General features: G+C 42.1%; 1 protein-coding gene across 8 annotated transcripts in view; it reads left to right on the plus strand.

Annotated features, from left to right (window-relative positions):
- The first annotated feature begins 1,928 nt into the window (after positions 1-1,928).
- Positions 1,929-15,049, plus strand: part of ZCCHC7 (zinc finger CCHC-type containing 7) — a 235,435-nt gene continuing 222,314 nt past the window's right edge. Inside the window, exons 1-2 of one of the 8 annotated variants that reach the window (XM_007968714.3) lie at positions 1,929-2,069; positions 7,724-8,354. In XM_007968714.3, coding sequence (XP_007966905.3) covers positions 7,745-8,354 — 610 coding nt within the window. In that variant the 5' untranslated portion in view covers positions 1,929-2,069; positions 7,724-7,744. The other 7 variants (XM_007968712.3, XM_007968717.3, XM_007968713.3 and 4 more) reach the window with 7 other exon arrangements.

Here is a 15,049-nt window from a genome sequence, read left to right on the forward strand (position 1 = left end):
GGCTCACTGCAACCTCCGCCTCCCGGGTTCAAGCGATTCTCCTGTCTTAACCTCACGAGTGGCTAGGATTACAGGCATGCGCCATCACGCCTGGCTAATTTTGTGTTTTTACTAGAGATGGGGTGTCTTGCCATGTTGGTCAGGCTGGTCTCGAACTCCTGACCTTAGGTGATCCACCCGCCTCGGCCTCCCAAAGTGCTGGGATTACAGGTGTGAGCCACCGCGCCCAGCCGCCCAGTTAATTTTTAAATTTTTTTGTAGAGACAGTCTCTTGCTATATTGCCCCGGCTGGTTTCAAATTCTCTGCCTTTAGCGATCCTTTCACTTTGGGCTTCCAAAAAGGTGACAGCTACCCCATCAGCCAGGCAGGCATTCAAAATTTATCAGACCCAGACGGACCTGAGTATGGGACTTCAGTTAGCACCATCCCATGCAGGTGGTGGTGGGGGGTGATGGGGGTGGGGGTGTGTGTGTGGCAATTGTTTAAAGGCATTTTTTTTCTTTTCTTCCCTGTACCTGCATCACCCTTTATCTTCTTGCTCCTAGAATTTGTGATAGAAAGAACAATGTGTAGCCAATGGATAGCTTATATTATTTTAGTGTAAATTCTTGGTATACAGTTTAGCAAAAACCTCTTTTTTTCCTTTAAAAATTCACCTTTGGCCGGGCGCGGTGGCTCATGCCTCTAATCCCAGCACTTTGGGAGGTCGAGGCGGGCGCATCACCTGAGCTCAGGGGTTCGAGACCAGACTGGCCAACATGTTGAAACCCCGTCTCTACTAAAAATACAAAAATTAGCTGGGCGTGGTGGTAGGGACCTGTAATCCCAGCTACTTAGGAGGCTGGGGCAGGAGAAGGGCTTAAATCCGGGAGGTGGAGGTTGCAGTGAGCTGAGACGGCGCCATTGCACTCCAGCCTGGGCAACAACCGCGATACTCCGTCTCAAAAAAAAAGAAAGAAAAATTCACTCGTAGCCCCTACAAGGAAGTGTAATGGCTCACGCCTGTAATCCCAATGCTTTGAGAGACAGAGGTGGGAGGATCTATACCTTCAAGCCTCGAGCTTCACAAGACAAAGAACTCACTTGAAACTGCTGCTTATCGGATGACATATAAGGGCAACTTGAATTGATGATCCCAGGTTGCACTCTTCAAACTTGGCCCAAATAAATTCTCCCCTTATATTAACTTTGCCTCAGTTTTTCCTTTAGGTCGACAGTTACTTCTAAAGTTCTACATATGGGTTTACCTTGTATTAAAATAAGGTGTGAGAAGGGCAAATGAAGCCCGAGGCTCCCATCACAATCTTGCCACCTTCAGAGGCTTCCAAAGGATCAGCATTAACTCCAATATTTAGCAGGAGTGCAGCTCTTCAAGATTCACAAAGTGTTAAATCTGTTGCCTAGAATTACAGAGTTGGAGGCGCCCTGTGTTCAGCCTAAAGGTAAAAGCGATCAGCCTAAGATCATGAGCTCAAGGGAGAAGTTTGAAGCCATGGGCTCTCAAGTAGCCGTTTCCCGCTGAGCAGGTCTGCAGGCCAAGCAGCCAGCCACGCCGGCCCTCGTCATGCACGCGATAAGCTAGGCTCCCACGCCACGTGGCACTGGGAAGGCGTCCACCGAGCGCCAGGGAGAAGGAGGCGGAGCCCGGCCTCAATCTCGCCCGTGTCCTCATGGGAGTTGTAGTTTTCCTCGCGGGGGTAGCGGGCACGAACTCCCCGGCTTTTGTCGGTAAATAGCATCTCCTTCGTACGAGTCATTCAAATAATAGATGCAGCCTAGGTAGCTTCAAGAGAATATGGGAAGGGAAAGGGGCAAAGCAAGGAAGGCAAGCCTAATAATTATGGGCGGGGCAGAGAAAGCATTCGCACTCAGTACTCATGCGCACATCAGGCCGGGAGGGTGGGCGGGGACGGAAAGGCGACGACTAGAGCGGTGTTGTCCCCGGAAATGCCTTCCCTCCCGGTCTGCGCGGACGCGGCCTCCTTACCTCATTTGTTCTCGCCCCTCCCCGTCCCTCTACGCGTTGTGGTTCCCGGTTGGTGCTTCCTGTTCGCAGCCGCGGCAGTGAGTATGTGTGTGACGGACCCCCCAGCCGCCCGCGGCCCGGGACCCCTACCTATCCTCCGTCTCGCCCGCCGGGCTGTGGAACTAGCGCGTGCCCCCTCGCCGGCCTCGACGTCTCCCGTCCGTCCCTCACTCGTGGCAGGGCGCAGCTCCTAGTCACTCAGCTGCGCGCCGCCTCACGCGGCCGGGCTGCCGGACTCGGAGGTCCGCGTCTCCCTGGCCCTCCAAGGGCTAAGGCCGTGATTCTACAGCGGCTGGGCGTCCAGGGCCTCGGTGGGGGTGGCGTGTCTGCCCTTTTTATCTCTTCGCAAGACCCCCAGTCTTGTAGGGAGGCCAGTCAGTGAAGCGCAGAGGTCTCGGCGCGCCGACAGGGAATCCAGTCTTTGAGGACCGAGTAGTCCCGGGCCACCTCCCGCCTCTGCTGTCAGAAGCAGCAGCTGCAGCCGTGGAATCCAAGATTTCGGGAGCTGTGTCCCTCTCCTCATGTAAAACAAGTAGACTTGGACTGTGTTTACTAAGGCGCCCTTTATCCCTTCCATCCTGTGAGCGGACAGTTGCCTTCAACTTTCGGGAAGAGCTGCCGGTTCGGTGGAAAAGCTGTGGCTGGGAATCAGGAGGCCTGTGTTCTAGCCGTGGCTCCCCCACGAACTCGCTGGCGACTCCCAAAAGCTCTTATTGAGGCTGAATTTAAGATTATTTCAGATTACACTGTTGAATTAGGGGCTCCATTAGGGCCTTTTTCGCTCAGTAAGTTTATCTGAGCCCGTTTCTCCAACTATAAAACGAGAGCGTTCAGTTTGATGACTTTTCAGGTCCCCTCAGAAGCTCTTGACTTTGTGGTTTTCTTTTTCTTTTTAAACTTTTATCTAAGACCGTTAGAGAAGTGACTTCGTGTTTTGAATAGTTAGGCTGTCGCATACAAAGACTTTTAAATGGATTGTGCGTATATTTAGGAAAGCATTTTGCTTTGGAGACAGTTTAGCATTGCTGCTTTCAAGGGAATCTGAGGATGGGGAATAAACTCAGGAAGGATCGCAAGTGAGGATTATATTAGTTTGTTAGGTATCAGGGTAAGAGACTGCATGACCGAAGGAAAAGGGCTAAGGGAAAGGTGAAGGAAATGTTTCCGGATAGGATTAATTCTCATGAAAATCATGTCTATATCCCAAGAAGAGCTGGGACTTAACGTGACTAAATTTAGCTTATTTTTTTCCTCCCGAAGTACTGTGTTCTGTCTTTTGTGACCTTTGTTTCACACATTTGGATTCTCCACCCCAAACAAATTTGATTCAGAGTGGCCATCGCATTTGAAAAATGGACAGACATTTTAACCGCTTAGTCAATTGTGTTTCAACTGTCCTGTCGGGGCAGTTCACTAATAGTAAGAAAGGAATTTTATGTTGAAAGTTAAGTGTATTCATCACATTCCAATGAAATTTGGACTGAAAATGAGGCTGTGGATTTGATTTAAATCGACCCGAGATGGATGCCTCTGTCATCAAGAAGGAACATCTAGGGAGACTAAAGGTGCTTTGGAAGTAAATAAGAGCAAAAGATCAGAATGACCAGTAGGTAGACTGGGAGAGCGGAAGGATTGATTAAAGACTGCATTAAGTAAATGCTGAAAGCTTAAATAAGCCTTAAGTTGTCTAGTTTAAAACCAATCAATGAATACTGCTCCCTCTTTTGAATAGTAATAGCCTTTGCAGTTATTCTATAACTGTTTTATATTTGTTAAGATATTTTAATTCTTAGATAAGTTTCATTTCCATGATATTTTAGGATCTTATATAGGAAACATCTTTTCTGGTCGTGGGATTGATCGTCTTTGAGTACCAACTTGGGAGATTCTTGAATGGCAAACTGACAAATGTGTGTTTTCCTTCTACCTAAAATGTCTCATTTAGTTTTTAAATTGTGCTGGGACGTAAAATGGATAGTTGTGAGGTAAATTTAGGTGTTAGAACCAATGCAAATTTTGCAATGAAGGAAGGTTTTTTTTCCCCCAAAAAGTCTTAATTTGAAGTTAACTTATTTGAAAATTTTATTTTGGGCCATGTGCGGTGGCTCACGCCTGTAATCCAGGCACTTTGGGAGGCCGAGGCAGGGGAGAGGGGGATCACGAGGTCAGGAGTTCGAGACCCGCCTGGCCAACATGGTGAAACCCGTCTCTACTAAGAATACAAAAATTACCCAGGCGTGGTGGCACGTGCCTGTAATCCCACCTACTTGGGAGGTAGAGGCAGGAGAATTTCTTGAACCCAGGAGGAGGTTGCAGTGAGCCAAGATTGCGCCACTGCTTTCCTGCCTGGGGAACAGAACAGGTCCGTCTTGAGAGGAAAAAAAAAATTATTTAAAAATTGTAGTGAACAATTGGCTGAGAATCACAGAAATGTGAATCACTTCTAGCTGTGTTCTTAACCAGCTGCATAACCTTGAATTAGGCCTCCTATCTCTTTGTACTTCAGATTCCTGATGGGAAGATTGAGGAGTTTGTATGAGATAATCTGATTTTGTTATCTAGTTAGTATACTTGGGAATCATGTACAGGGATCAAAAAGCCAAGAAAGCCTTCTGAGTCAAGGGGATGTGTGTGTATATGTAAAAAACATACATTGTCCTCTGAGACACTTTTTAAAAGGGTAAATTAAATTCATTTGAACGTAATTAAAGCAGTAACATAAACCAAAACAGCCTCAGGCTGACCTTAACCCTGGCATACATAAGCTACCTAAATAAAAGAGCATGTTATGCCCAGCACAATTTTCAAGTACAGAAGGTACAAAATCCTCTTAAAGGCCATAGGGGCTAAATTGTTAAATTCATTTTTCTACATTTCAGGGAAAAAGATAAATCCCTCGACCCAAGGAATTCAGTTTTTATTATGGTTCTGTAGTTTATTTTTGGCATACATTCACAGGTGTGCCTATGGCTCTATTCTTAATCCCTTTCCTTTGGGATGGCTCCAGGAGGAGTACAAATTTGTAACTCTGTAATTTAGCTCTTTAATTTTTTCTGTGCTGCACTGGAATTATGTTTTATCTTACGTCCACACTGGATCCTCAGGATGGATCCAGTGAGGATTTTGAAAGAAGCATAATTCCTTTGACTTCTTTTAGAATTAATTTACCTATTAAATAAAAAGGAAAGGATTCATCTTTTATTTGAATTCCTCTGAGGCTAACAATTCAATATAAACTGATAAATGCTATGAGCATTATTCAGACAGCCACATTCAATTTGTGTGATAACAGCATAGCCACCTGAAGGACAGTACAACAAGGGCACAGGCATATGATACCATTTAGAAGAAAAGCATTACAGGTTGGTTTATTTATTTCTGGAAAACAAACAACTCCAGTAGGAATGTAGTGCCTTTTTGGCTCTTGTCCATTTGGTTTTTGGGACTAAGGTGGTTCTAGTACCAGAACTACCATCACAACACCCTAGTATTTTGGGGCAGAAATTTGGGACATTAAGAAAACAACTAATTTTAATTTTATGTGTATAGCTGTTAGTGGAAGAAAGAATAAATTGGCATCATTATTGCTCTCTAGGCTGTCCCTGATTTTGGACACACACTTATTTTTCCAGGGCTCTCAGTAGTCCATCATTACCTAATAGAAACATCTACTGTATAGAGTTTTGGTTGCTGATGCTAGAATTTAAGACTTTGGAGTAGTTGAAAGACAACAGAGAAATTCATCTCATAATTTTGTATTTTAAGCACATACGAGATTTATCGGGGCTGAAGAACAAATGCCCAGTGGTGTAGTTCATTTATTCATATATGAATTCAACAAATGTTTGTAGCTGACCCCGAAAATACCAGTTACCCTACTTGGCTTTGGTGATTCATTGTTTAGCAGAGTGCATATAGTTCCTGCCCTCCTGGGGTTTGTCATCTGTGTTCCTTGGAAATTTATGTTGAATAAGTAATTAGAAATGTGGTAAGTGTTTTGACATGTAAAGTGCTTATGGACGCCCATAAAAGGGGCTCTTAATTTAGCCTGGTTGGAAGTGATTTTGAGCCGAGTTTAAAATATGAAGGCTGAGGAGGATTTAATATGCTCACAGTAGAAAGTAAAGTATTTCACTTTATGCATTTATTCCCAAAGTTGGGAGTTCTGTCTCGGTATTGGGTCATTATTAAGTTTGTATTTATACGTTATAAATATACATTATAAAAATATACAGTTTTGTAACTAGTACAGAGTTTTTAGGCAGAGTCTGACTGTGTTGCCCAGGGTGAAGTGCAGTGGCATGATCTCGACTCACTGCAGCCTGTGCCTCCCAGGTTCAAGCTATTCTTGTGCCTCCGCCTCCTGAGTAGCTGGGATTATAGGCGCACACCACCACACCCAGCTAATTTCTGTATTTTTAGCAGAGATGTGGTTTCACCTTGTTCGCTAGGCTGGTCTCGAATTCCTGACCTCAAGTGATCCACCTGCCTTGGCCTCCCAAAGTTTTAGGATTACAGGCGTGAGCCACTGCACTGGCCCACGCTTGTTTTATTTTTGAGTTGGGTTCTAGCTTTGTCACCTAGGCTGGAGTACAATGGCGTGACCATAGCTCACTGTAACTTTGAACTCCTGAGCTCAAGCGGTTCTCCCACCTCAGCCTCCTGAGTAGCTGGGACTACAGGTTTGCACTGCCACGCCTGGCTAAGTTTTTAGTTTTAATTTTTATGGAGATGGAGTCTTACTGTATTGCCTAGGCTGTTCTCAACTTCTGACCTCAATGTGATCCTCCTTCCTTGGCCTCCCAAAGTGTTGGGATTACAGGCATGAGCCACTGCCAGCTTAGGCATTTTTATTTATTTATTTGGCCAACGATCAGAGGGCCATGGGATTAATTTGTTAATTGAGAAATATACATTTACACCGAAACAGTAAACAAAATTGTTTCCTGTTAGGGATTTTAGTCATAATCGAAGTAATATTCTTGTGTATGCTTGAAAATATGAGCTGTAGAACCAGAACCAAGGAAAAGATGAAGAATGGATAGGCTAGTGAGAGCTACTTTAAGTTTTGTTTTAACATTTTGGACAAGGGTTTTGTGTCCTGCAATAGATCTCAACTTGTTTTTCATTTACAATATACCTGTGAAATCTTACATATCATGTGCTGCATAATAGCATTTTGATTAAAGACAGACCGTATGACTGTGGTCCCATAGGATTTGTATACTGTTTTTGCTGAATCTTTTATATGCTTAGATACACAAATACCATTGTGTTACAGCTATTTATAGTATTTGGTACAGTAACATGCTGTACTGGTTTGTATCCTAGGAGCAATAGACCATACCATATAGCTTAGTTGTGTAGTTGACTACACCATCTAGGTTTGTGAAAATCATCCTATGAAGATTGCACAATGAAATCACCAAACAAAGCATTTCTTAGAGTGTTGACTGTGTTTCCATCAATAACTATAACTCAATTTGTCAGTAGTAATTCTCGTTAGGGAGTGGTGGGACTTAAAGGAGTGGGTCCTAACAGGACTTAGAAATCCTTGGAAAAAAGGTATTTTAATATGTCTGAAAATAGTGATGGCCTTCATATTAGCAGTTGTCACTAACAGGTGATATTGTTCCTTAAACTCTCATGATCTGAACTTTTAAAATATATTCTGTGTACACCTTTCTCTTTTGCAGCTTCAAGGTTACTGACTTTTTATGATGTTTGGTGGCTATGAGACTATAGAAGCATACGAAGATGAACTTTATCGAGATGAGTCATCTAGTGAACTGAGTGTTGATAGTGAGGTGGAATTTCAACTCTATAGCCAAATTCATTATGCCCAAGATCTTGATGATGTCATCAGGGAGGAAGAACATGAAAAAAAGAACTCTGGGAATTCGGAATCTTCGAGTAGTAAACCAAATCAGAAGAAACTAATCGTCCTTTCAGATAATGAGGTCATCCAACTGTCAGATGGGTCAGAGGTCATCACTTTGTCTGATGAAGACAGTATTTATAGATGTAAAGGAAGGAATGTTAGAGGTCAAGCACAAGAAAATGCCTTTGGTCCTTCCGCTTCCCTTCAGTCTAATGAGCTGGTTGATAAGAAATGCAAGAGTGATGTTGAGAAGCCTAAACATGAAGAGAGATCAGATGTAATCCGAGAGGTCATGATTATAGAGGTCAGTTCAAGTGAAGAGGAAGAGAGCACCATTTCAGAAGGCGATAATGTGGAAAGCTGGATGCTACTAGGATGTGAAGTAGATGATAAAGATGATGATATCCTCCTCAACCTTGTGGGATGTGAAAACTCTGTTACTGAAGGTTAGTATCATATTGGCCATTTTGAAAGTAGTATCATCTTGCATAAGGAGGACCGTTTTTCCTAGAGAAAAGACCGATAGGGTCTGCTCCATTTAATTCCTCACTTTTTGGTCTTGTCTTTTGGCTTGTTTCTTATGTGACTCTCTTACCAGTGGCTACTCTAATGGTGGTCTGTCTGAATATCAGAAAGAGTATGTCAGAATACCAAAGACACTCTGCTTCTGGTGTAAGCAGATTCATAGCTGCTGCTTCCTGTTTGGCTAGAGCCAGTTCTGGACCTGAAATCTTACCTCCCCCCCCCGCTTGGTACCACAGGTGAGTACTCCATCCACCTCTGACATTAGCCCCGTGTGCTCGTTCAGCCAACTCTGTTGGGACTGTCTGTTCGTATGGGATTTGCTTACCCAGGAGTTAGATGGCAAGCATAGGGGATGTCTGGCACACAGAATATATGGAATTAGTGTTAGGATTAGGATTTTAGGTACTCCACAGTCAGAAAGACAGGAAAATATGAAGATCTGTAAGTCTAGGGCAGATTATAGGAGAGAATGCGAATTTTGAGAGCTACGTCATCAAGGATTAAAATTTTGGTGTTAGTTTTGTCTCTGTGACGTGTAGTCATCTAGTCTTAATGCTTATGCCTTCAAGAAGTTCCTTCTTTTCGTTTCCCTCCCTTTATGGCTAATGCTCAGTCTCTTGCACTAGTTTCCAAAGTAGTCTTCTTTTATATCGACCCTGTACACTGTTGTTAAAACTGGTATTGAAATGCTCTTTTACTCATAGTACTTTATTGCTGCCCCAAAATTTTTAATGGCTTCCCCAGAAATGATGACATTGAATGTAAATTGTGCTTGGAGCCCCTGGGATTGGCAAATGTCTTTTTAAGAAGCCAGATAGAAAATATTTTAGGATTCCAAGCCACGTGATAATCTTAACTACTCAACTTAGCCCTTGTGGGAAAGCAGCCGTAAATAATACCTATAGAAATGGGGGTGGCTGTTCTCAATAAAACCCTATATAAAAAAACAGGTGGCTGGCTCAGACTGTAGTTTGCAAACCCTGAGAACTTGACACAAAACAAAAAGAGAGAATAGTAGTTAGGACATAGAACAGAATCACAAAGTTTTTTCCATATAGGTGAGCTCTGATAATGTTTTTAGGTAGAAAGAAAGGAACTTGTGAAGAAGGAGAGACTCAACCTGTTTGATGGATTGGGTTGGGGGCCAGGTTAGAGATAGGATCAGGTGTATGTGTTGTTGAATTATTCCTAAAAAGGAAGAGACACACTAGTAATTGCTAAATCATTAAATATTTATAGAGGTAGAGGAGAAAGAATAAATTCAGATGGATTGAGGTAGATGAGAGAACATATGAGGATGTGTTTGATTTTCTTGGGAAAATGAAAGCAGAAGTAAGAGAGGGTGGGGGATAATTGGAAGTTTAGAATGTGGAAAGGATGTTTAAGTGCTGTGGGGAATACTTTCAGGCAGTGGTTACCAGTATTTTGAAGATGACAACCTGGTTAACTTCGAAACAATTTGTGGACCACCCATGGTTGTAGTTATGATTTTAGTATTCAATTGAGAAAATGCATATTAGAAAGAAGCTACTACTCTTAGATGACTTTGTATTTTATTAACCACAACATTGATATGTGAGAAATAGTGTTTATAATGCATTGCTCTAGGTACCCATTAAGGTAACTAATTCTACGGTTTCCCAGGAGGCTGAAGGCTGTTAAGTTGGAAATCATTGCACTCTAGTGAATCAACAATAAGAGAATAAAGGATTGTTTAGAAGTAGTGTTCAGTCAAAATTAAAATATGAACTTGTAATGAACTCACTTTGAAGGATTCCGTAACTTTATCCAGTAGTACTTGTCAGCTTGGAGCAAGATGACAGAAACAAAATGATCTTGGGTTAGGCGTAACACTATAGAAGGCCAAAATAAGCATTTAGTTTATTCTTTCTCTAAATTACCTTTTCCTGAGATCATACCTAGTTTCATTAATCACTTCTGTATTTATGGTCATCAAATTGTCGTCTCCTTAACCATTTTGTTGATTTCAGTTTCTCCGTGTACACCTACTGAGTATTTCCGTTTGGGTATCTTACTGTTTCACATTTAACATACTGAGAAGAAAGCTTGATAAGCTGAAAAAAAGCTTATTATCTTTCCTTTGAAACAGCTCCCTGCTGCTTTCTATTTGCACTAGAGAATCTACAGACATGCTGCAGTTGATGGCACAATGTGGATAGGTTGGGAAAAACATAAATTAGGTTCTGGATTTGGAGAAGAAATTGAACTGTGCCATATTTGGTAAATGATGGTGATGAGAAAGTAGAGAGAACCTCGGATTTGTGTTTTTGTTTTAGCCAAGTAGAATTAAATTCTGCATTTTTGAAAATTAATTTACTTGACTCTTATAAACTATTACAAATACTCACATATATATTCTCTGTTTTATTTCCTTGATCCACTAATGCTGTAATCCTATTTCTTTCCAATTAATAAACAATGTATTTAGTACTGATGCCTATTTAAGAGTGTTGTTACTCTGTAATCACTACCCCTTTCATAAAAATATCTGGGGATAGATCGGTTCGTATAATCTTTAGAGAGAAGATTTTTTTCATTTCTGTTAAAGTGTAGAGAAAATCTCAAGTAGTTTAGAAATGCCTGTTGTTAAACAGCATCCATAACTATTTTGTGTTCTGTTTCCTTGACCTCACTCTGAAGAAAAAACCAAAATTATCTCCCAGAATTATGGCATAGACAACTGCAGTATGACATAAAAGAAAAGATTACAGGCTCCTTGAGGGTGGGTCTTTTCCATACTCATAAACCTACTTATAATAATATTTAGAGTAATGTCTTGACACGTATATTACCTGCTTTCTCATTAATTGCTAAATCATCAAGCATTTATTGAACATCTCTTTGTAGGGTATAAGTAATGCTGAAGTAGTACTGGTGACTTACAGTGGTAAAAGACTTAAGTTTTAGGCTGAGCGCGGTGGTTCACGCCTGTAATCCCAACACAGAGGCTGAGGTGGGTGGATCAGCTGAGGTCAGGAGTTCGAGACCAGCCTGGCCAACATGGTGAAACACTGTCTCTACTAAAAATACAAAAAATTAGCTAGGAGCAGTGGCAGGCGCCTGTAATCCCAGCTACTTGGGAGGCTAAGGCAGGAGAATTGCTTGAACCTGGGAGGTGGAGGTTGCAGTGAACTGAGATTGCACCATTGTACTCCAGCCTGGGCGATGGAGTGAGACTCTGTCTCAAATAAAAGACATAAGTTTTAGCCTTGAATGACATAGTGTTTCGCTAAAGAGACAGAATATAAGAAGCCAAGTAATTTACAGAATTCTCTTCTTACTTTTTTTTTTTTTTTTTTTTTTTTAGCAGAGAGGTCTTGCAGTCTGGAACTCCTGGGCTCGTGTGGTCCTCCCACCTTAGCCTTCAGAGTAGCTGGGACTACAGGTGTGAACACAGCTTGGAAATCTCTTTTTTTTTTTTGAGATGGAGTCTCGCTCTGTCGCCCAGGCTGGAATGCAATGACACAATCTCTGCTCACTGCAAGCTCTGCCTCCTGGATTCACGCCATTCTCCTGCCTCAGCCTCCCGAGTAGCTGGGACTACAGGTGCCCGCCACCACTCCCAGCTAATTTTTTGTATTTTTTTAGTAGAGACAGGGTTTCACTGTGTTAGCCAGGATGCTCTCCATCTCCTGACCTCATGATCAGGAGATCATGGCCTGTCTTGGCCTCCCAAAGTGTTGGGATTTCAGGGATGAGCCACCGAGCCTAGCCAGAAATCTCTTAACCATAGGAGTTAAGTCTCAAAATTCTGGTGATACAAGTGGTCGAAACTTAAAACTTTATTTAAAAAATAGGATTAGTGAATTTGAGATAGTTCATAAGTCTGTGAAAGACTATATAAATACATACGTATTTTACATTTACTATTACTGAATTTGTAGTAAATTTGAGTACAGCACTATATCTGTGAAAACTTCAGACTCTCCCCTATTACTTTAATTTCAGTGAGACATTATTATATTAAAAAAATACAGGCCGGGCACGGTGGCTCAAGCCTGTAATCCCAGCCCTTTGGGAGGCTGAGGTGGGTGGATCACTTGAGGTCAGGAGTTCGAGACCAGCCTGGCCAACATGATGAAACCCTGTCTGTACTAAAAATGCAAAATTAGCCGGGCATTGTGGCGAGCGCCTGTAATCCCAGCTACTTGGGAGGCTGAGGAAGGAGAATTGCTTCAACGTGGGAGGCGGAGGTTGCAGTGAGCCGAGATCATGCAACTGCACTCAAGCCTGGGTGACAGAGTGAGACTCTGTCTCAAAAGGAAAGAAAAATAATAATGGGCTTACACATTGGTTTTGCTCTACTGACAGATAATACACAACTCAGAGGCATGTATTTTTTTCCTTTCTATTCTTCCTCTAAATCTTCAACACTTTTCTGATTTTGTGATTTGAAGTTGTTGATTAGCTTCCTGAGGCTCTATTGAGACCGTATATACGTGACACTTAACAGTCTAGCCTTCCTCAGTACATATAGCTATATGATGGTGGTTTTGCCTGTAGTTAATTCATGTCAAAACATAGGCTTTCAGTGCCTATTATATATGACTTTCAGCTCTCTCTACTGTGGGATGTGGGAATTTATTTCTAAGGTCTGAGCCTTTTTTCCTTCACTCCTTTACTCTTTCCTAAGTCTTCTTTATAAAAACTGTGCATGTTCTATCGTTTGTTTTCCTTCTTGGTTCCCGCCCTTTACTTTTTTTTTTATTATCCCCAGCAAGAGTGACTTGTAATTCTCATATATTAGAAAGGCAGATCTCCTGGTGGAAGAAAAGATGCACCCAAGGAAGTCAGCATATTCAGTAATTTGTGAGGGGGATCTCAAGTTTGGAAAGGATTGTTATGTAAGACAACAAAATGATGACATATGACAATAATGACAGAATAGCTACTTATTTTCCTGATTAGGGAAGGGATATTATTAGTTCTAGGAGTAACTGCTAGCTCTTTCTTGTACATTTTTTATTGTGGAAATATAAAAATATACAAAAATGTTATAATTGACTTCAGTGTCCCATAAACTAACTTCAACAGTTACCAATTTATGACTAATCTTTCCTGTCTGTAACTCTGCCCCTGTGTTATTTTGAAGCTAATCAGACATCATTTCATTCATACGTGTGTGTTTGTGTGTGTATACATCATGTGTGCACGTGTGTGTGCATGTATACACATTTGTTCCTCAGTGTCTATGGGGGATTGGTTCTAGGGCTTCTCATGGATGCCAAAATCTATGGATGCTCAAGTCCCTGATATAAAATTGTGGAATATTTACATATGACCTATGTATATCCTCTCGTATACTTTAAGTCTGGGGTGATCTTTTGGCTTCTGTGGGCCACACTGGAAGAAGAATTGTCTTGGGCCACACATAAAAAACACTAATACTGACAGTAGCTGATGAGCTAAAAAAAAAAAAAAAATTACCAGCTGGACACGGTGGCTCACACCTGTAATCCCAGCACTTTGGGAGGCCAAGATGGACGGATCACGAGGGTAGGAGATCGAAACCAGCCTGACCAACATGGTGAAACCCTGTCTCTTCTAAAAATACAAAAATTAGCCCAGTGTGGTGGTGCATGCCTGTAATCCTAGCTTCAGAGGCTGAGGCAGGAGAATGGCATGAACCTGGGTGGCGGAGGTTGCAGTGAGCCGAGATCATGCCACTGTACTCTAGCCTAGGCAACAGAGCGAGAGAGAGAGACTCTGTCTCAAAAAAAAATTAACAAAACAATCTCATATTTTAAGAAAGTTTACGAATTTGTGTTGGGCCACATTCAAAGCCTTTATGGCTGTGAGTTGAACAAGCTTGCTTTAAGTCATCTCTGGATTACTTAACATACCCAATACAATGTAAATACCACGTAAATAACTGTTATATTGTATTTAAGGAGTAATAATGAGAAGAAAAATGTACATGTTAAGTAGAGATGCAATTTTTTTTGGTCTGGAATATTTTCTTTTGTTTTTTTTTTTTGAGACACAGTCTTGCTCTGTCGCCCACGGTGGATTGCAGTGGTGCAGTCTCGGCTTACTGCAACCTCTGCCACCTGGGTTCAAGCAGTTCTTCCACCTCAGCTTCCTGAATAGCTGTGAATGCAGGTACCTGCCACCATGCTTGGCTAATTTTTGTATTTTTATTTTTTAAAACTTGTAAAATTTTAAAATCTTTATTTTTTTTATGAGATGGAGTCTCGCTGTGTCACCCAGCCTGGAGTGCAGTGGCATTATCTTGGCTCACTGCAACCTCCGCCTCCCAGGTTCAAGTGATTCTCCCACTTCAGCCTCCCAAGTAGCTTGGATTACAGGCGTGCACCACCACGCCCAGCTAATTTTTGTATTTTTAGTAGAAACGGGGTTTCACCATGTTGGCCAGGCTGGTCTTGAACTCCTGACCTCAGGTGATCTGCCCGCCTCGACCTCCCAAAGTGCTGGAATTACAGACGTGAGCCACCATGCCTGGCCAGTTTTTGTATTTTTAGTAGAGTTAGGGTTTTACCATGTTGGCTAGACTGGTCTTGAACTCCTGGCCTCAAGTGATCCACTGGCCTTGACCTCCCAAAGTGGTGGGATTACTGGTGTGAGCCACCATACC

The sequence above is a fragment of the Chlorocebus sabaeus genome, chromosome 12 (assembly GCF_047675955.1).
Source record: "Chlorocebus sabaeus isolate Y175 chromosome 12, mChlSab1.0.hap1, whole genome shotgun sequence".
Taxonomy (NCBI): domain Eukaryota; kingdom Metazoa; phylum Chordata; class Mammalia; order Primates; family Cercopithecidae; genus Chlorocebus; species Chlorocebus sabaeus.